Below are 23693 nucleotides of genomic sequence, written 5' to 3'. Positions count from 1 at the left end.
TCTCTCTCTCTCTCTCTCTCTCTCTCTCTCTCTCTCGGGTTAGCTAACTCCCAGATTTGAATTTTGAAACAAAATTTGACAATAGCACGCTATTCCATTACGAAAATTTTTACAAGAGAAAAAAAATTTGAAACCCGCATGGCCGATTCGAAACATATTGCTTGTAGCATTGTGAAAAAAATTGCGCAACTAATCAAGTGTGTATACTAAAAGATGCTGTTGTTGAATAAATGGCGTTATTTGTACGTTAAAAAAAAATCAGTCTAGAAATTTTTAGACACATAGACCGTGTATCTATATTTATAAATAAGATTTAATACTATTTTACATGAATATAGGAATAATCACCAAAGTGATTATTTGTTGGTGCACATAATTCAATCAAAATATAACACAAACTGCCTAGTGTATGTGTGTAAGTTTAGTTTTTACATTATCTGTTCTATTTGGTACATGATGGTAAACATTTTCTTAAATAAATCAAATCAATAAACATTAAAAAAAAAAAAATTAATAATTTCTTACAATTTTAAATTGTAAAAAGATTGTAACTTTACCACACAGCCATATAGGTACACTTAAAGTTCAACAGCGAATACTTTTGCAAACATTCGAACTGTCTTATATTATAATATATTCCTTTTAATTATTACAGTCTAATTATTATCCAGGTGTCGTCATTTTCGTTATAGTCATTTCATGCACGGTCTTCTATTTCTGTGTATACGTATATTTCAAAATGAGAATATGAATTTTAATTAGCAAGTTTGTTAGTTATGTGAGAAATTTGAATTATTCTCTCTGGCGTATTAGAAAAAAACGTTATGCTATTAAAATAGAGGTATGATTTAATGATAGTGCTTGTTACAACAATTAAAAAATTATGTTTTCTTCAATCGTAAGACATTGTGTTTTATAAAATATTTCATCTCTCTTCGTTTCGTAATGATTAGAGAAAACGGTAATACGTTTAACGTACAACGTTGCGCAATATGCAACTAGCACATAGCAACGATAATTACGAAGATTTATTGCTTTAATAACACGGATCGTAACTGCAATAATTACATGTAATATTCAGTTCCCTTTTTCTTCTTATGATGATATTCGGCTATGATATTCGAGCTTAGAGCGAACCAGTAATCTTTCGTAAGAGTAGAAAATCTAGAAAGGGTCTGTTTATTCGGACAGACTAAACGCTAAAGAACATGCATTTAATTTTCTTAGCAACTAAATGATATCTAGAATTTCCTTTGAATCTTTAGTCCGGTTCTGGGACTTGGTGCAGATTGTACAGAAACCTTCGTTAAAACCGGTCAAATTCTCAAAAACCAGTTAGTTTACGTCCTTTTGTATTACTCAAACAGGTTACCGAAACGACCGGAACATGGCCGAGACGTAGCATCTGCGGTTTATACCAAGACATTTCCCGTCGTCCAACCACTTATCATAACTGAAGAGCAAGAAGAAAGGCTCACGGTTACTATCTCAAGGTCGTCACGTCCGGAGGTGTACGATATTTCATCTTAACCGCATAGTCGATGAATGGTTAATCGCAGCCTCCCGAGACTCATCGAGAGACTCACTGGTTTTAATACATAATTATTTTTATTTTTTTAAACATGTATTATTTTTTATTAATACATAAACAGCAATCGATTCAGTAAGCAAAGTTTATTAAAAGTTTATTAATTTATAAACCATTTATAAAGGCATAGTTATTTAGAATTAATTTCATATATATGATTTTAATTTAGTTCTGTGTAGATTTCATTTTACGTTAAAATCAGTGAATTGAAAAGCAAATGATAGAGTGCGTTCTGCATTCTCATTAACAAAAAATTTGAAAGATTTATGAAACAATTAGTCGAATTCTCTTAGAAAATAAATAGCGACCGATATATGATCGAATTATCATATTTCCTTTAAATTGATAATATAAAGTAATCGCGGGTGCTTTCCATTGTGCAGCTAATTAAGCTATTGCTCTACCGCGATGTTTCATTACTCATAGCGAATATAATAAATCATTTTGCGCATACGCAAACGTACGTTACGGGTATTCGCTAACATGAAACTCGAACATCGACCCGATTAATTGACAGATATATACATAAGAGTCATTATGCGAACACGCATATTTTATCTCAATCACGTCGTTACACCTGATTTAACAATGACATGCCATTATCACGCGGAGGATTTAATTCGCCTTGATCAGCGAGCGAGCTGTTACTTAATCATGGAAGGTAGTTAAATGCAATCGGGAATTACTTAATCATGCCATTTGATGGATATTGAACGGATATTGAACGGATAATGGTATGAATCATATTTTTCAAATGTGGTTTAGATAAGGGATTACAATGGCATAAATGTTGATTATTATTACTTGTTTGCTTCCGTGTCTGAAGTACTAATATTAATTCTTTTACACTAATCTAATTTTGCGAAGCAGATTTTCTTAAGCCTTATTGTCTGGCGCGCGATTAGTATTTATGATAATTTAATTTTTCTAACAGCCGCATTTAAATTAACGCATGTATGTCTTTCAAAGATGGAATTCTGAAATTAAAATGAATTTTCGTGTCAGAGAAATTTTTCTTTTTCTGAACTGGAGTTATTCCTGGCTTGTTTTACGTTAATACGTTAATAACTATTTCATAATGACACTAATGATAGAAACTTCCGCCGAAGTTCTTTTAATTATGATTTTAAATGATATGTTTCATGACAGGCATCAGATTTTGTCTAATTGCCTCCAAATACACGAAGGACGCAGCGAAAGTGTACTCGCAGAAATAATTATATCGAGAGTTCACCTTGATAGAGCACCTGTCACTACCACGATAGTCGAGAATGAGATGCCGAGATCTCGACGCGCGTCGGCGACAACGACGCCGTTGTCATTCTGAAAGACGCCGGAAAGGAAACTGAGCCTGACTCTGATACGCAGGCACGCGTCACTACGATTTTAATCGAATCCCCTCCCGTTCTGGACGAAGAACGACAACGTGGCCTGCTAACCGCTAATTACTTTCCCGTGCTATTTCTCTCGCGCGCGCAAGGCTTTTTCCGCAGTTTTTCATATCGTTCTTCTGTTCTATCAGTTAACCGCCTTTTAGTGCTATACGTGCGGAACGTGCATGTCACGTACCGTGTCTATTTCGAAAATTGGTCTATTTGACGGCTCGTGATTTTTTCCCACTTTTTAGCAAACGGGCGTAATGGTGCGGGTGTCAAATGGTAGGAATGCCTGGGAAAATATGCTCGCTATTAATTCGTTGTTATTGACTGTGCTAGGTTTAATTTCAGGATAAACGCAATAACATGTGTGTTTCCACTTCCACGTGCAAACATTTGCTAATTGAAAGCGAGAACGCAATCTATACACGTTTATTCTATGTCTATGTCATGTTTATTCAATACCTTATCTGAGCGAATACCAAGCGAATGCAAATTGTACAGTTTTATTCCAGTCATTATGTTATTACTCGGTTATTTTCGCTGTTAAATCTAGGAAATCTTAAGAAGGACGAATGGAATTAAGAAATTATTTCTTGGAGGTAAAAAATTATTCACATTGAATTTCAACCTCGGAAGATAAAAACGTAAGCCTTGTTCGGGAAAAAGTCATTTCCATCCTTGAACAACGTCGTGGCTGCGGGTTAATTTCATATTTAATATGAATAACATTGAAATATTAAGCGTTTCAAATATGTATATATATATATATATCACTGAATATGTATGTTTCCTGCTTTTAAAATTCCAGAAATAATTATGGGACTTATTTCAAATGTCAGTAGAAAGTATTAGCTCGTGTTCAAGTGCCAGTGGTTAATACGGCTGATTCTAAAGGCGTTAGGATTTTAAAAGTTTGATTTAACATTTATACCGCAAACAGGAAAATCTAATGAAACGTAATTCGCCGAACTTTCTCTCGATTATTCGCGCAATCGGTTCTACTTTAATGCGAACGGTCGACCTGACCGACGGCGATCCATTTTACTAGCGCAATCGAGGAAACATCTGACGTGTCTTAACTTTGAAATTGCACCGGTGATGTTCTGTGCGGCGAACGACATTGCATGTCAGATTGATTTAAAGGCGTCATTGCCGCGTGATATTCTTACGCATACGTTGAGAATATTGAAAACAATACACAATTTTTCTAAGCACGTCGTATTGTTATGTATGTGCTTATCGACTTGATAAGTTGTCTCTCTATGTACTGATTTCCGTCTTTAGATAAACTATGAGGTAATTTATTTGTAGGCTAAACAAAGAGTAAAAGAGTAAGAGCATGAGAGAGTAAGACAGTGAGTTGAAGTTTATCGAAAGGTCGAACCTATTATACATATGTCGTAATAAACCATATTAGTATTCTTGTACATTTCAACCACATGATGTCAATTACATGACGTGTCTTTATATATATGTTATAACGCTATTGCACTATTTAAATAATCTTTTTATAACAAAGCTCAAAATCTAATTTATACTTCAATAAAATTGTTTTCGGATCTGTATCTACATAGTTAAATTTGTAAATAATTGTTTCAACAAAATCCCGTTTTTTTTATACAAATTCATAAAAATATTTAGATGCAAATATATCATTAATAATTCGCTATCGTAGATTGTAATTATTGTAACTCAATAATATAGAAAAATTTAATTTTTGCTAATCGTTACTTGCATTATTAAAAATGAAAGAATAATTATTTATTTCTCATTAATAAATTTAAATTTATCGAAATTAACATTAATTATATTAAAAATTCTCTTATCAATGTAAATGCACGTTGTATAAAAAAATAAGTACTAGTTTGATGTAATAGAGATATGTTTACTAAATGTAATAAAAACTATCATTTCAAAATCTTATATTTTATTACGTATATCGTTCACGAAGAAAATATGCGATGTATGCCATTAGAGAATCACTATATGAAGCTATTTAAATATTTTTTATTACATTCCATGATTATCGATACGGTATTTTATGCTAATAAATTATATTTTATTATAAATTTAGGTATGCGAGGTATTATACCCGAGAGGTATCAACGTAAGAAAGATCGAGATAAGTAACAAAAAATTTGCCATGAAATCCAAATGATTCTCCGAATACTCATCGTTTTGCTGCTTTCCTCATACCTGCTTTAATCGGGAAACGGTATGGTTAAACTACGTCAGATAGCGACAACGGGAATAGGCGAGATGAGGTGAGGCAGGAGGTAGGAAGGAAAGAGGTCGTTCAACGCACGGAGACAGCACGATAGTCCCTAAAGTATATTTGCATTTGCATTCGGTAATTAAACTCCCTCCGTTTCCGCGATACTAGACTACCTCAAGCTCGTTCTTATCGGAGTTTGTCGAAGAAGAGCAATTGGTCGGCTCGAGGAATTCCAAATGGCTTTCTCATGCCCGAGGCACGTGACCAAGTTATAACGGCCGGAAGTCAGCGAGATACAAAACTCTCTAGCGCGATCCGCGGTGATTAATCGTTTCGTTCAGTCAAAGTTACTCCATGTTCCATTAATTAAGTAATTAAACCGCTGTCGCTTTGCCTCCAGCATCAAGATTGACATGAGATTTCGTACGAAACAGATCGGGGAAGAGATTCTTGTTACAATTTGTGTTAGTTACCATCCTGTCACCGTTTCGAGTTACGAAAGCGAAACATATTCGGGAATTTGATTCAATTTCGGCAATGCCGACAATGTCTAGGAAGTTCTTAAAAATCAGCTGCTTTGAAATAGTACTTGATAAATTGTAGTTTCAAAATATGTTTTTTTAAATAGCAAACTATTGAAATAATAATTTATATAAGACAATATATAATGAACTAATAACAATTGTATTTCGATGGAATATTTTGCATGTACATAAATTAGAGAAAAATAAAAATCAGAAACCTTTCTCACACACAAAATTATGTGTAATTTGTCTTTCGAAACATTATACGCTTAATTATTTTTCCTTCGAATATGTATGTGTATTGAATGTAAATCAACACTTTGCATTCGATTACTGATATTATATAAAGACCAGATAAAATTGGTATAAATGAAACAGTGATACAAAGAAATTCATGTTTTGTTTTCTCTTCAATTTCATTTTTAAAACTCTGAGTATCAAACATATTGAAGCATGAAATACGCACACGATTGCACATACACGTGTGATTTCATCCGGTTGTAAATCATACGATTTTAATGACGAGAAAACAAAACGTAGAGAAAATTCGAGTAATACAAGTAGTTAATTAGAAGTTATATTTTCGTGATGCAATTCACTTTCAAGCAGCAACACGCCGCGGGGAAGCGTTAAGCGTGACCATATTTCATAATCATACATTATTCCGCTCGCATGATTTTGATGCAGGGATTTTAATTCACGTATCGTTTTAGAGACTATTTTAGGCAAACTATTATTTCAGAATTTGAGATAGAATTTTATTTATAATTTTATGTACCGTGTATAACAAATATTTACGAAGAATCAAAATAACATGCACGTACAAAATATATACTAAAATACACACACGTATATCAAAATATACATATCAAACAGAATTCAGAATTCTATTTTCAAATATAAAAAGTGAATTTTAGATTTCGTCTAAACTGGACATTACGAAAATTTTTCCCTTCCATTACAGAGCCTGTAAATTGCACGGATTGTTTATGAATGTAATATATTTTTAACATTTGCCTTACGAATGTCATTTACATTATATTTTTTACATAAACATATAAAAATATGATCGCGGTGTCAGGAGATTACCCATACGCGTGTGTTTTTATTCCGCGCAGAAGTCGGGGAATCCACTCGATATCCCATGTCTACGATATCGGCAAAGTTGGCCACGAGAGACCGAGCCTACTTGGCAGATATAATAAAAAGAGAAATATCGTAAGGGCGGAGGCGAAAAGGCGCGAGCTGCAGCGAGCGGTATGCGCTGTAGCCAGCGGCTACGCGCTGTAAAATGAGAAATGCATGAGAAAGCCGCAGGGTAAAAGGACTTACCATCGTGGGAGTCATAGAGGTAGATGATTTTCTTCCAACCATAGTATCGCACTGTATCGATGATAGCACGATGGTAATCCGGTCGCATACTTATGGCGAAGTCCAGGAGACCCGAGGATGGTGTCAGGACCTAGATACACAATAATCCTGTGCATTTTCGCCGTCCTACGATCGTGCTCGTCGTGAAATTTTGAACAGGCAGTCGTACGTCATCCACTTAACGCGCTGCCGAAATTAATTCTACTTAGGAGGGAAAGGATGCTTCGTCGAAACTTTAATCTGAGTCGGTGCAATCGAGCTCCTACCACTCGTGAATTCTCTTTGAAACTTAATTCCTGCGAATGTGCAACTGGTGCTTGCACGTAGTGATTTACTACCGAAATATATGCCTTTTGATACTAATTTCAGTTGTCGAGTCTCGACTCGGCTTTTTCTCGTAAAACATTTACGCGCTTTAGAAAGGAACTGCGAGATTTTCCAAGGCAGATTGAACAAGAGAGTAATTTAAAAATATCTTTTTAAAATAAAATAATGCTTTCTTTATTGAACCTTCAGATGATGTTGAAAGGAAGTAAATACCGTGTATGAGATTTAAAAAAATAATTATCGTCTAGCTAGAATGATTACATCCACGTATTGAATTTCCAATGCCAATAACGTCTCTTTTTCTTGAGAGCGAGGCAGCGATGCAAACGCAGTGCAGGCAAGGATCTCATGGAAATTGAAAAAGGATTTTCTCTATATAAATGGCCGTTCCTGGCGAACCGTAATTGGCCCAAAAAAAAAAGGAGTAGAAAGCCGAGGCGTCGAATCAGCATTACCGTGCGATTACCATTTAAACGACATCGATGTTCGTTACGCGTACATATATATACTTATACTGCACGGAAATATATCGTGGGAAAAATACGCACACAACCGCCGAAATACTCACGAACCCGACGTTCATCCTACAGCATAGTACGATATCAGTTTACAACGGTACGATAAATGCAGCCCCACAATTCGAGCTGGCGAATAAATTTTCGGTGAGCCAATTCATTTCGAAATTCAAATTGTAATATGTATACCGTATGTATCGCATACACATTTACGTATTTGTATAGATGATTGTATCGACCAAATCCATCATCATGCATCTCATAGCGTCGCTAATTATCAGTTGCAGCGCGAAACGAAACTATTGATTCTGTACATGACAATTATTGTCAAATGCGTGCATGCACATCGTAACGTATATTTCCCTTTTTTCACGTTGAATTGATAAGTACGATGGAAAATTTATGCATCGAATATGAGTTGTTTTTGCCATAGACACTTCAAGTTGAACAGCAATCTTTCAGCTTTTATATATATATGTATACTGTTCGATGTAATTTAAATTTAACAAGACTTGAAATGTAATGGGAATTATTACATAATATGACTTCGAAATACGTTTATGTTTCGTTTATGTACTTCAATAAAGCATCAGATATACGAAATGAAATCTAAATTTTATATATAACTTTGTTTTTTAAATAGAACTGGTTTGTGAAATATTTCTTCCAGATTTCCTTGTACGTTCTGCTTCAGGGAATCGAAGGAAAGATATGCAGAGTATAAAATATAAGATTATAAAAGAAAAGACACACGGAAAAACAGGTTCCATGAATATAAATTAGATTTAAATAAGATTTCATTTCATTGCCCTACTCTGAGAAAAAGTATTGGCTATGACCAATTGTGTAATATTCTGTTTTGAATGAAACAAATGATGTCTCATGAATTCTTGAAATTGATGATTCCATTGTTTTGTTGAAAAACCCAGAACAATGACGTATATCACACAAATTTAAATATATTTTATAAGACATAATTGTTATCATTTTGATAATTCTAAAGAAATTATTTTAAGTGTTATATAAAAGATTAAAAAATAAAAAATAAGATGAGTAAAATGATAAAGTTGAATTGTTTTTAATTTTAATAAATCTGAAAGAAATAAGTATAGTTTGCTTACTTTTTCGGGGAACCAGGGTGTCACGAATGGCATTTGGAAGGTATTGCTGTATGAATGTAGCGTATCGAACGAGTCTGGACTCACAGCGCCCAACATCGAAGATACACCTCTACTGAACTGGCTGCAGACTGCAAAGTGTAAAAATAATGATCGTTATTATTAGAGAAGAAATAAGAAAAAGATAACACTGATTTAAAAGTGATTTTGTTTCACCTGAATGGTGATTTTTATGTATCTTTAGCTGTTGAAAAAGAATATAAGATTAAAAAAGTTCTATCAATTACAGATTTTGAAAAATGGAATTTTATTAAAAAAAAAAATTTATAAACAATTTATAATGCTTTTCTTTTACTTTACGGAAAATGTATAAGAATCATTATTCAGATATTAAGAAACAGAAACTTTACAAATTAGTGTCATGTTTTACATTAAATTCTTAATAAATTGTATTCTTTTAATATATCACTTAAAAATATATTACTTAAAATTACACATAAATAATAAAAAGAGCTTCATATTGTTATTATATTTATTTTCATATATTGTAAAAAATATTATTATATATAATTTAAATTTGTTATAGCTACATATAAATTTTTCTCAGAATTTTTTAGAATTTCTTATTAATTTTACAACTTTTTAGAAAATTGTTCAGATTCTTTTATACAAATTGAAATATTTTTCAGAAGTGCAGAAAAAGTCTACACTTTTTTAAAATTCTTTGTATATATGAATTATTAAATATTTTAAGATTTCTAAGATTTCTTATTCTATAATATCCGACAAAATTTTATAAAATCCGAAAAATTTTTATGTCTTTCTTCAGAAATGTAGAATGAGAAATCTTACAATATTTCAGAATTTATGTATAAATTTTTTCTCAACATTTATGTATATATATATATATAAATAGAAAAAATTTCACCATATACGAATCACCATATACGTTATTGCATAATAAATTCAAAGCGAAGTTTTTAAAAATTGAAGGATGATAGACTTTGTTAAAAAACATACTCTTTTTTATTGTAAGAAGCTTTATAAATATTATACCTATTATTTATAAAACAACAAAATATTAATTAAAATTTGTTATTCAGTAAAGTTATAATTGTAGCAGAGACATAAAATAATTTTTTAGAAATGCTCAAAAATAATATCGTGAAATCTTAAAAGCAAGTCATATTTATATTTAAAGAATTGCATACACGATAATAAAAATCTTGTTTAGTACTGATTTGAAAAAATGTTACATTGTATATGAACACCTATTTACTCATCGTTGTTATTTATGGATTGTTATTATTTAACATCAAGAAATAACATACTATACTCTTTATGAAGATCGAGCAGCCATTATATGATGGGTAATCTCGTTGACCATTATGCGTAGTCTTCTACAAAGCACAATAATACCACAAAAGTGTCAGCTTGCAGGACATACTGAACGCCTGCTGGATAGATCTGTTTTTATTAGCACGGTAGAGACAAAAAGGATTACCAATAAAAACAACGTATGTGGCGGCTGAGTTACACACAGATCTAAATTTGATTACTACGTTAACAAAGTCGCTTTTAATAACGCAGGATAAACGATTGAGTAGGAAAAATAGCAATAAAGGAAAACATAATATGTTTCTTCGTCACCTTACATTAACAATAATAAAAAAATTAGAATTCTTTTAGCTTTCCATTTGTTCTTCAATATCTCATATTATTATTATTGGTAAAATTACAATAATTTTTTTTATTTTAGAAAACACATCTCGGCATGTAAAAATTGTTCAGAGCCATGGTCCCTTACCCAGCAAATAACATTTTATTTATTTATTCAATATTCAACATTAAATAAATATTGAAGTTTTATTGAAATTCAAGTGAAAATGGTAATACATAAAAAAATAACAGATGGTATATTAATGTTGATAGAAAAAATAAAAAGAAAGCTAAATTGAAGTATATATATATATATATATATATATATGCAATGTAATTATTATGCAATACTGTATTGAGTATGATTTGTTTTAATATGATAATTCAAAGCACGGTAATATATATATGTACTATATATGTGTTGTTTAGCAACGATTGATACATCGGAGATAAATGGTGATGATGGACAAACGCGATAAAACGTATAAAAGAATGGGCCATCTCGGAATAGGTGGAAGGAAAAAGAGAGAGTAACTGAGATAGGATATCGGCTGCACCGATTGCGAAGGTAAGGGAAGATCCAAACGGTTGGAAGCGATCCAAAGAGAAGGTATGCGGCGGATAAAAGAGTGCTGGTCGAAGAAAAAGAAACTGAAAGGAGCTGTGGAAGCTGCAACCCCTACAAGTTAATCGCTAAAGAAGAAACTGACAAGGCTCGTAGCCGAAGATTTTTGCAATGGTCTTAATGACTAAGAAACGTCGGTATTTTCGATGCTTAATGCGAATAACATTGCGGTCTTGCGCTTACAAGCCATCGTAACTCGATAAATGTAGTCAACTACTTTTTATTATTTTATTTACGTTAATTCTTTTCTCTTTACTTACAAATATTATTTAAGTATTTTAATTTAATTTAATGTTAAACCTTTCTGAAAAATGTGTTTGCATTAGTTATATATAATATATTTAATACATTATAATAAAAAGTATATGTTTTATTTTTATAAACAAAACTTAAATTTAGGTTTATTTAATTTAAGAAAAAAAAAATGAATTTTACTTTGAATGTTCATGATTTGATAAACTTTTTTTAATTTCAACACAGCGGTATAGCTATAACTAATGATAAAATTAAATCAAACGTATAATTAATAAAATACACTTAGAAACTGCAAAGTAAATGACTTGCAGACCAATGACTCAAGAAGAAGCTTCCGAAAAGTTTGTTAGAATGCAATATTGTAGAAGCGGCGAGCAAAAGAATGCGAAATAGTCTTCAGCACATTGCGAAAGACGGAAACGATTGCTCGCTAATTTAAAAATCCGAATGCGACTCGTCAGCACTGATCGCATTTGAAAGAGGCAATGATCGAAACTAGCTCGAACAGCTGAAATTTCAGCCTGGTCAGCAGATCGAGTGATATATAATATAATATTAGCGTACGCCGTTGTGTATAGACAGAGTTGTTTTATCTTACGTATCTTGAGATATAATACGTGCGCATCTCGATTAAGACCGAGATCGTGAGCTTGTAACGCTCCGAAAAGTGATTAAACAATAAATAATAGGATTGTAAGGTATACCTTTAGAACTTTGTTAAAATACGAAAATACTAAAACGGTAAAGTGAAATTGTAAAAAGAATTAATTAAATAAGTGTGTTAGAGAAAACGGAAAGTTTATTCTGCCTTGGCGAACCCACAACCTGTGCCCTGACATCCAAGGGTACAGCAATAGAAAGTACAGAGCAGCACAATCGCTTATTCTACAAATACACAGCAAAATGCGTGTAGGGTTTTCTTCTATGATTAAAAAGAAACGATTTTTGAAATCATTTTATTGAGCCTATAAAAAAATTGCCCATACCCAAGGGCGGTGGTTCTTATTAACCATTTTGTTGTTATCATTACAGTACTCGTGTATAATTTCAAGTTACGCACAGCCTACTTTATTTTAATTATTCTTTTATGCTCGCCCTCACGCTCAGCATTTGTCCAGAGTCTGGAGTGAAAAAGGACAAAAGAAAAAGAGGCGGCAGAGACGGGAGTCGTTTTTATTTTTGTTATTCCGCGGCTACCACGTGTACGTGCAGTAGAGCAGAATTCAGAGATCCGGCGGCATGGCGGCCAGCATTTATTGTGGCCACCCCGAGGGTGCATTTATATTCATAAGCATAATGGGGCATCGTGATATATGCGCCCACGCCTTAGTTAAGAATGTCCCTTCGCTCTTTCGTCATTATTAATTCCACGTGTACCATCGCGGCCGTGCCTCTTAACGTTTACTGATGACTATAAAAATACGCGCGTCTCTTATTATTATATTTGACTAAATGCGCGGTGAAATTCTAATCATAAGTTGTAACTGACGGATGTTATCTTGAGGAACATCCTCAAACAGTATTTCCCTCAAGGACTTGTGCACCTGTGCACTTCGTACTTTGCAACGTACTTATTACGTTCCTGTACCATCCGGTTGTATGAGTTATCCTGTAGTTCCAAACGTTACTACACAATTCTCATAAAAGTATCTAGTATATTTCATGGTTTTGCATCAATTTTCAGAGATACATTTTTTTAAGAAATTTAGAAACAATTCTTGCTCTATGAAAATTAATAATTAAATGCTGCTTTATCGCACAATTTTTGAATGTTTCCGTTATTGTTAACATTAAATGGCAATCGAAAATTGAATTAAGGGTATTGAAATAAGATTTATTTTAATAATTTTATGAAAACGTACGCTATTGATTTAAGTTTAACTTTATGTATAATGTAGAACGCAATATGTTTTAAATAAATATTATAATTTTATGCGTGCATATTATTCGCATATATTATTTGCGAAATTAATTCAACTTAAAAATTTCACAAAAGTTTAACAGAATAAGGAGAAGAATACAGATATAAAATGATTTTTATAGCTTATATATATATCCAGCAAATGCACATAAAAATATATTTCTGAATTAACAAGTTTTTAAACAATCTTTTGAAATTTTGAGGCAATTTCGAGTCACTGTACGATATTAAGTAAAGTGTATAGCAGCAACATCTTGTCTGTGTAAATTTCTTTTTAGCATACATAAATTTCACTAAAACTACTAGTCAACGGAATAGCTATAAGATAACTCGTTAAATTTTAATCAGTTTTCTAGGTGTTGTAGTATGAACTTAAGTAAAAAAATTACTTGTTAGTTGAATAAAAATAATATGTGATAACTTTTAATGATAAATTCATATTAGATATTAATTTTTTGAATAAAACAATTAGGATATTTTTTTAAATGATAATCATTTCAGGTCAAAAAATATTTATTATTATGTAAAAGAAGGTAGTGTCTATTATCATTATTTATTTGGTTAAAAAAGGTGGTATTTATTGTCATGTCTGAACTAATGAAGAACAAGATGTATATTTCTCTAAAGATATATATATATATATAGAGAGAGAGAGAGAGAGAGAGAGAGAGAGAGAGAGAGAGAGAGAGAGAGAGAGAGAACTGATATGTGGAGCAAATGACAAAAATAAAAGAAAAGTAATATTATTCTCTACCATTACACGGAAAAAATAATTTTGCTGATGTATTTAATAATTATGTTATCTAAAATTGTATCTAAGAATTTAGCTAGACAGAGAACTGAAAATAAAAAAAAATTATATAAGAGAATCAAACTTGACGATAAAGACGAGTGCTGTAAAAAGTTTTAGCGTTCTAGCAACCAATTTAAGCATTTTACATTATCTTGATGGTCCGATGAAGTTATTTCCAGATATATATCTATAGCTGAATTTTTATATATTTTAACAAAACTTTTTTCTGTATAAGTATCTTTAATTTCCTTAATATAATATTTTTATTGCTGATGATTTCTATTCCTCTAATTCCTTAAAATATATTTTCTATTTTTACTTCCATAAGTTGCATTCATATAGAATAAGCTCTATACAAAATATTGTAATCCCAATTGCTCATTGCGTCTATCATCTTATTTGTTGCGATATATCGTAGAAGTTTCGAATCGATACGCAGCTCCATGTACGGCGCACAATAAGCATACCAAAGTTGCGTCAAGTATGCGAAAGGGATGCTCGATCAAGTAGGCGGCAGATGGTCGCAGTATTATCGACTCTATGCATTGGCTCATGACTGAACAAGTTTAGCGTCTATTATTATACTAAATATATCTACTCGCACCGCGCAGCCAGCCTGGGTCAGGCTAATGATGCCGGCAAACTTTGCATACTACACGGACAGGTGCTACGTACATGCAGATGATACTTCTACTATCTAACTTCGTTATACATATGCACAGTTGATGATAAGAGACAACGACTAAACGATAACAAATGAGCAATGATGTGGTGTGTACTCAATATAAAATCTATATTTATTAAGAGAGAGAATGATTCACGTCTACACGGAAGGACGGTTTTGCTAAAGTATTTAACAACTTAGCTAGATACAAATCTGAAAATAATTTTGGACCATTAAAATAATTTTATAAGGGCTCCAAATATGACAATAACGTTGTAGAAAATTTTAACGTTCTAGTAACCAATCTAAATGCCCTTATTTAATAATTATTTTGGTGATCTAATAAAATTCTTTTCAAATGTGTATCTAGTTACATTTTTAGCTAAATATAGATAAGTTCTTTCCGTGTAAATTCTATGTATACAGAAACGATTACATTGTTTCTTTCTGTTTCGACTTGAATCTTTTATAAAAATAAATAATTAAATAATGTACTAATATTTAATTAATTAATAAATTTTATATTACTAACAGTCAATTTTTAAATATTGATTTCTGCATTGAAAATGTTGAAAGCATTGCTGCATAAGAAACAGTTACCTACAATTTAATGTTATGTAAAGAGTTGAGAAAATTGATCTAAATGAGTGTCGATAGCAGGAGGTAAGTTTGTTCTGATCCTGATTTCGATTAGGAAATCCCCTTTCTTTGTTTAGTTCCTTCTTTTGTTCCTTTTAATCAAAAGTTTCAGAAAGCTATTTTTTTTTTCATAACTTAGAGACAATCAACGGGAACTCTCACCGGAGAGAATACTCAAAGGTAGACTTGAATATCACGGGTAAAATTATTTTTTACTCGCAAAGTTTCAAGTACCCATCATAATGTAACTAGATGGTCCTCAACTGGGTCGCGATGATGATGTCAGCCATCTTCAGCAGGCAACTAGACAAATCTCACAGCTTCACTCGACAATATGTAACACTTCTTCCGCATATATATAAACTTATTAAGATTAGTTATGTTACTGTACTTTAACCTTGGACGCTATAATTTCCTGTCATAGAGGCATTTATATCTTTCAAGAAATGTTATTATAGATGACGGAGATTTGATAAGGTAACATTCTCCCGGTACAGAAATACATTACTAATATTACAAACATTAGAAGAAATTCTATTTTTAATCAAATCAATCGAATCTTAATGATCGATAACACAAAATACAATTTTTCAGTTTTATAACTACGCGTCGATTTAGTTTATCAGATTTGAAAGGCAATCATGAATTGAAATTGGAAATAAAATATCACAAGTTAATTACATTAATCATTAATTTGATAATACGTTTTTCTACTAGTTACTGGTATTGCGACAAACATTTTCATACGCTTCAGTAGTCGAATTGGATTTAAGACCGCAAGGAATGAGGACGTACCAGATTCGAATCTTTGAGATGATATTTTTCGCAATAAGTTCTTTGCAGTATTTGCATTTTAAGACACTTATTAGCATTATTATCAAATTAACGATCAATGTAATTTGTGATGTTATTTTCAGCTTCAGTTCATAATTGCATTCCGACAAACCGAATCAACGCGTAGTTTATAAAACTGAAAAATATACATTTAAAAATTTACACATAAAATTATCAAGCATCAAAATCCACTTATAAAACAGGATTCCTTCTGTTATTTGATTTATTCTTATCCATCTGAATTTTATAGAAAAAAATTTCATAGAAAAAAATTTCGTAGAAATCAAATTGTAATAATCAAATTGTTTTTGTTAAGGCAGGAAACATATATCACGTATATTCTAGTCTACTTCTTCACCAACAAGTATCTTAGTCCGTTAAACTTGAGTTGTTATGTATGTAACTTAACGATACGACCGACGGCGACGCCGGCAAATGTATGAACATTTTCGAATATTGTAACAGGCACGTGAATATCCCACAGATAGATACTTGTACGTGTCGCCGGCATTATATTTAGCAACTGGAGAACAACTAATTCCAACTAGCGTTTACGAACCATTTAACTTGGTAACTTGTTCTATCACGCATGTTCCTATTTGTCCTTTAGCAGTCGCGGCGTCCATGTAGATGTATCGGTACGCGGAGGTGCGATGCAAATACGCGGGCATGCACCGACCTTATCAGAATTATCAGAGCACTGTTTCCTGGCCCTCCCGTATCCGTATGAAGTTCGCGTGCACAATAGACAAAGTTTCCGCGACCCAACGATTATCTCGATTCGAGCCGGCGCGCTTGGTAACGCATACGAATTCTATAGAAATCACTAAGAGCAAGATACTCCTAAGTGATCGTAAACTCCGCGGACGACCGCATGTATGGTATCGTATCTAATAGCAGTAAACTGCGCGATCATTTATAATGCTAAATAAAACTTGGTGGATCGTTATGCAAGAAGTGAACATCTTTAAATTCTTCTCGTGATTCTCAATCTTATGTAAACGCTCATATATCTAACATAGATCGTATCAGACATTAAAGATAAAATTTGGCGATGAAAGCCAGTGGTATAATGATGTTTCCAATTAAAATTTCAAATGTACGGTAACGAGGAAATGCAGACTTGTGTAGAGTCCGGATGGAAAATTGGGTTAGATCACTATAAAGTTTATCGGTATAAAAATTTCCCATACTTACGTCCCCGTTTTCATCACAACATATTTTTGTACTTTAACATTTTTTCCTATTTTTTTCTGCTAATATGTCGTATAGACCTTTTCATTGTCTTTATCGCATTCTGTATTCATCTACGAAAAGGACGCTTTAATTTAATTTAATTCAACAGCAATTATTAACAGAGCGGGCATTATCGCGAATCAAAAACTAGCCGCGTTTTCATTTCTCGGGATCTCCCAGCGCGGAGTTTTCATTTCGACGGAAGCTAAAAATCGCAGGAAGTAACCATTATTCTTCCCGGACGATATGTGAGGGCGTAATAACGTCGAGGAATTTTCCAAGGACCGTCCGATTTTCCCGCCCTGTGGTCTCTGGTTCCTAGCTCATGGATAGTTTTTTCCTTTCGTTTCCCGGCGAGGTGAAACTTTCTCCCCTTTTTCCGTCTTCAAACACGTACACGCCAGCGTAAGGATTCAGCTGTGCGTGAAAGCAGACGGGGCACGAAGTCGACAAGCAGCTTGGGGAGGAATCTTATTGTAGTGGGATTTAAGAGAATTCAGCACGGCACGAAATTCTGAACAGGTCTTGCTTAGAAGCTCACACTTCGCGAAACACCTTGCGGGCATCTCCATAAGTCTAGCAAAGTGCGTTGACGAAGGTGAAAGTAACATTTGTATCGACAATGGAATAAAGAGCTTACGATTGTTGCGAGACCTTCGTGCTCATATTACGTATCAGAAATATTATTATGCATACGCATTATCTCGATTTTAAAGACTTATAATGTTTATGATATTTTTAAAGCTTCCACGGATATTTTTTTTTAATTTTTTTTTTAAGGAACTACGCGGTTTGCAGGTTATTTCCATGTATTCATATATTGTTAAATATTTCATAAACATTGAAATTTATTTCATCAAGCAATCTGATATTGAGCCATTTTTCTGGATGATTTCCTTTATAATGTAAATGTACCAATTAGTGGACATAACCTAATTATTAAACGAGATAATAAAAAATTTTTAATATTAAGCTTTTAATGATACAGTTCTAAATAAATTTGTTATTAAATTTTTATAAACAATGAATTTAAAGTCGTTCATATCATTAAAAATTTAATATTTCAAATTTTTGTTATTTCGTTAAATAATTTTGAATGTCCACCAACTGATATTTACCTTCTAACGCTGTTAAAAGATAATGGAACAATAATTTTCATGAGTTAATATTCTTAAATTGGAAACTTTGAATGTATCAATTTTTAGGATTGTTTAAAAGCCCTTCTGTGCAGCTTAATTCCTAGAAATAATCTATTTCACGGAAAAATAATCGATCCGGTAATTGAAGCCAATCGTTCACTCTTCTGTCTCGTTTTTTAGCAGATCGGATGCAGTAAGAAGTATTCTGTACCTGACAAAGTTTCAATGGTAAAAGAAGTAAGGATATAGAGTATCTTATCCAAAGAAGAGTGTGTGCTTAGACAGGTTATTTCGATTTAGATGGAAGACTACTTTATATATCAAAATCGTCGAAGTTATTTTTCAGTTTCTTGGCGAATCATTGGTAGAAGCACCTGTCGCAATTTCCTTATAATATTATCTGCGTCAGCAGGTTAAAGTAAACGGTGCTTTCGTTGCGTTATCATATAATTAAAATGCTAGTTGGTGACACCAACCTCTGCACAGTCGCGCAAACGAAATTTCTTCAACCGTCGCGGCTCTTTTATGCGTTATTAAACGAAGTGGAACCGAAAACATCTATTCTCTCGCTGAAATTTTCTATTACTTTCCACTTCGCCAGTAACCTCTTAATTAATGTATTCACGGACCATTCATATCCTTTTCTGCAACGCGCGTTATATGAAGCTCAGAGAACTTATGATTCTTGAAGAAAAGAAAGGTACATTCTCCAAAGAGCAAAGATAATTTTGCATAAAATTAATGCCACTTGTTCTCAAGTGTCCCAACAAATCATTGTTAAGCCGTAATTACGCGACGACCTATAAATGTCATTTATACACCGACGTAGTTCAAAGTACACTTTAGAGCATTGCCGTCTAACGTAAAATACATTGTCACGTATGTTGTCACACGTAGCTGTATAAAGCCGAATTAACAGGATTTTTGGTAGGTCATGCATAAAGTTGTCATAATGAAGTGAGAACTACATGAGAGCAGGCGTGAAAGGGAAACTTTAGTTGGACACGTAGTCCTCAAATAAACATACAAAATGTAAAATAAACATATTATACATAACGTAATGAAAATATTGTAGATTAGACTTTCTTCGTAAAAGTAAAATATCGCTTTAGATTTTTGTAAATTGAAAAAGTTACAACTTTTAATAAATTAATCAAAATAAAACTATTAATAAAAATGTATTAATAAAATTTTATGTTCCACTTACTATATATGGTTAGATAAAAATAAAAAGTATTATTAAATAGTATATTAAAATAAAAAGTATGTATTATATAGAATATAAGGTGCTTTCCATTTAATACGAGCTAATATAAATATCGTTCTATCTTTGTTACTCAATGTCAAGAAAGACAGAACGATGCTTGTGTCAACTTGTGTCACTAAATGGAAAGCACCCATAGATAAATATGCACCATTTGTATGATATTTTCATTCTTGTTTTGTTTAAAGAGATTTGAAGAAACTTTGAATTATTAATTTTTTGAGAGATAAACGGAGATAAATTTTTGAGTATTCTAGAGAATTTTGTTATGCATGATAATGGTGCGTTTCAGCTTGTGAACGAAATGCGATTCTTTGGCGAGGTGATCGCGCCGAAGATTAATCACACAGTGACACTAGTCGAACCTCGCGCGTGTCGCGTTTTCTCGAGACAAACGATTGGTGGTGGCCGTATTCGTAGATTCTATCGCTTCGACGATAAAACCGTCGGGTCTCTTTCGCCATTCTATTTGTAAGGGCACACCCTCGCTTTTACCCCTTTTCTCAAATCCTCTCTGTTCAATCGGAACTGGCCCTTTCTCCTTCTCCTCATGATGTTTCCTCTCATTCCTCCTCTCTTCAATTCTTCCTTTTTTTTCTCTTTGCACCTCGGAAAGACCAGTAGTCGGCTTGCTACAACGGCCGGGGGTTGCAATCGGATTTGTAAGCTCGCTCGTGCGAAGAGGTCTGCACATATACACGTAGGAATATCGGCAGTAAGTAAGCCGGAGCGAATCATTGGACCGTAACACACGTCCTCTGTCACGGGAAAAACAATTACTCACGTTATATGTAGTTTTCAGGTAAACGCTAATTATTGCCTAAGAAATGCGAGTCTCTTTTGCTAAATTTAAGATAGAATTTAGGCCAATTTAATCTGCGTTTGGTAAATTATTTGTTCTCCTAACTCAGAATTTATGCCATTTATGCGCTATATTATTTAATGAAGATTTATAAACTCGATTTTCAAATCTTAAATGACCAGTTTTCGCTGTAATGACATTAAACAAATAAATGAACACAACGATGATTTGTCAACATGGCGTTTAAGCGTGACTATCTACTTTAAGATTAAAAATAGCCATGAATATAGATTAATGTTTATGCATGCACGTACGATGTTATCGAAACGGTGCATTTTAGAAACTTTTCTAGATGGAACATATTTGAAAAATATTTTCATAAAAAATTTAATTAAGGATGCTCTCTCTGCAATAATATTTTTTATAAATTTTTTATAAAATTAAAAGAACTTTCTTTATAAAAAGCAAAGACAACTTTAACAGCCACGTCTCACACTTTGTGCATAATTTTTCCAGAAACATTTTGTCTAACATTTTTTGTTTGTTATAACATATCCGAGTTTAATTAGTCGAGAGTGCTCTATCCGTAGCTGCAATCTCTTTAACCCCATACATGTCGAAGAACATCAAACTGAATGACCAGTTTGATCGTAAACGCAACCGAAAATCAATCTTAGTTGAGTCATCACCGCGAATGCAAACCTTGCTCTATACTCTCTTAGTATCGTGAACTCTTTGATGAAACTTTAATTAGTTTACACGAGATGTAGATAATCATAATAATTGAGTAAATCCAATTTACATATTTCTTTATTCCTTTTCCCCACGTCGTCCCTCTAATTTTCGCTCTTGTATTGTTCTAATCGCAAGTATCGAGCTGTTCGTAACCACACAAACAAGATCGGATTTGCAAACTTCGAATAGAGGAATATGTATGATCCTGTATATAGGCGAACATCAAACGCAGGCAAATTCAGTGAGCCGTTTAACTGTGAAGAGCAGGAGGAGCTCGACTTAGGTATCGTGGCTTGAACGCAAATAGATAGTCCAGATATTACCTCGTCTTCACAAAGATGCTATTTATTCCCATACAAAATGTTCGAAATAAAATCAGTGTACAATATATCAATGATACGTGTGCACGATCAATTTCACAGAATCGAGCCATATCACTTAACGGCGCAAAATTAAATTGATGGAAAGTTAATAAAAAGATATTGCATTGGGAGAGAAAACTAAAATTTTGACCACGTACCTCTTCGATGTGGGATTTAATTAAACGCAGTCGTTAATTTTTGGCTTCACCTCGTATGCGATATCATTTTTCCGCGGTTTGTGTTCTTTTACAAGTGAAGAGGTAATATTCCATTTAGTACGCGAGCTCACACATAAGTTTTTATAAATTCACTTTGTAGCAGGAAACATGCGCGACTCTAATCCTAGACATACCGATGGACATTAAAGTAGTGGAACACGCCGCCGTCATTTGATGCCGCACATCATCCTGCTGTAAAGGAACGGGAAAAACGTGGATTCGCATGCAAATGCAACTCTACACTCTTCTTTTGATACTGATTTTCTTCACTCTCCCGTATATTCGTCTCGCACGATTTCCATTTTTCGTATTTACCTGCATGCACGTGAATATATTACATACGTTGCATATGCGTAACGCGAATAGATTTATCTATACGCATCAAATATATTTCTATTTACCACGCTCGTATCTCATCGCCTTTCATTTCCATTCCTGAAGGGAGTTAATGCTTCTTCATTCGTTCCTTTAGCATCGAATAGTCTCCAATTATTTTTTTTTTTTTTCCAGCGAGGTTGACAGACAATCGACAGGTGATGATTGACGTGAGAAAGGTTCTTTCATTTCCGCCATATATATCACACAGTACAGGATAATAAGGTCTCCATTCAGTTAACAAGGAGTATTATGTTTACCATGAAATATGTGCAAGTACATGAAGTGACATAAAGCTGTGAAATTGATCGAATGTACAAACTCGAGATGACATTATCGTGCCCAAATATATCGCATGAATACGGTTAAAAACCTGGTGAAATCGAGCTTTCGAAAAATTATCGGCTGGTCAGAGGTCAGCAAGTTTGAAATCGAATGGCCGAAATTCTCGATATCGCGGCGGACATACGTAGGACCCTTATAAGACCGTTATCGGCGTCGTTAAACCGTCGAGTCTAATAGCGATTTCGATATACTTGGGATCGTGTCCCGGTCCCCATCGTCGGGATATTCGCCCGCGAATCCGGGTCCAGCAGACACCCTCTTTCGTGACCTGTCGCAGGATTTGCCGCCCCAATAAAAGGATTAACGGAACGAGGGTTAATCCTATTGGAAGGACCGCTCTCACACTCTTCGTGTTCTTCCTCTTCCGACTGCTTCGCTTCATCTCTATCCGTATTACAGTCTCGCTACTCTACCTATATTGCTGTCTGATTAGTGGATCTGTCCCGTTCCATTGGTCAGGAACTTCGACGTCGATAACGAACAATTATTTTCGTTTAAACTGTAACCTCGTACTTATCTGTCGCTCGAATTTCGACTCGAAGTGTGATAATTTGTAACGTAATTTAACAATAAACGAGTTAAGCGTAGTAATGATCAAATGTGTCTCAATTGAATTATTTAACAAACTAAGGTCTGTGTTAAATAGTTCAATTGGACTTTGGTCTCTAAAACATTTTTTCTTCAGTTTGTTTTTTTAGATATTCAAAGTGGACAATTAAAATGAGACACATCGCATGTGTATGTATGTACGTATATATCAATATATGTATGTGTATATATTTATATGCAT

The 23693-nt window shown here is 33.3% G+C and overlaps 2 protein-coding genes across 8 annotated transcripts in view; both read right to left on the bottom strand.

Annotated features, from left to right (window-relative positions):
- The window catches only part of LOC108746327 (facilitated trehalose transporter Tret1-like), a 7311-nt gene extending 4383 nt beyond the window's left edge, over positions 1-2928 (bottom strand). The window contains exon 1 of the mRNA XM_018483041.1: positions 2823-2928. The gene's annotated coding sequence lies outside the window, so the exon portion shown is untranslated. The remainder of the gene's footprint in view (positions 1-2822) is intronic.
- Positions 1-23693, bottom strand: part of LOC108746317 (glutamate receptor 1) — a 231954-nt gene that overhangs the window by 60183 nt on the left and 148078 nt on the right. For all 7 annotated transcript variants that reach the window (XM_018483018.1, XM_018483019.1, XM_018483013.1 and 4 more), the window contains 2 exons: positions 9041-9168; positions 7039-7168 (listed from right to left, as the gene is read on the bottom strand). In XM_018483018.1, coding sequence (XP_018338520.1) covers positions 7039-7168; positions 9041-9168 — 258 coding nt within the window. The remainder of the gene's footprint in view (positions 1-7038; positions 7169-9040; positions 9169-23693) is intronic.

This window comes from Trachymyrmex septentrionalis, unplaced genomic scaffold (assembly GCF_001594115.1).
Source record: "Trachymyrmex septentrionalis isolate Tsep2-gDNA-1 unplaced genomic scaffold, Tsep1.0 scaffold167, whole genome shotgun sequence".
Classification (NCBI taxonomy): Eukaryota; Metazoa; Arthropoda; class Insecta; order Hymenoptera; family Formicidae; genus Trachymyrmex; species Trachymyrmex septentrionalis.
This window is presented reverse-complemented; position numbering and strand designations above follow the sequence as displayed.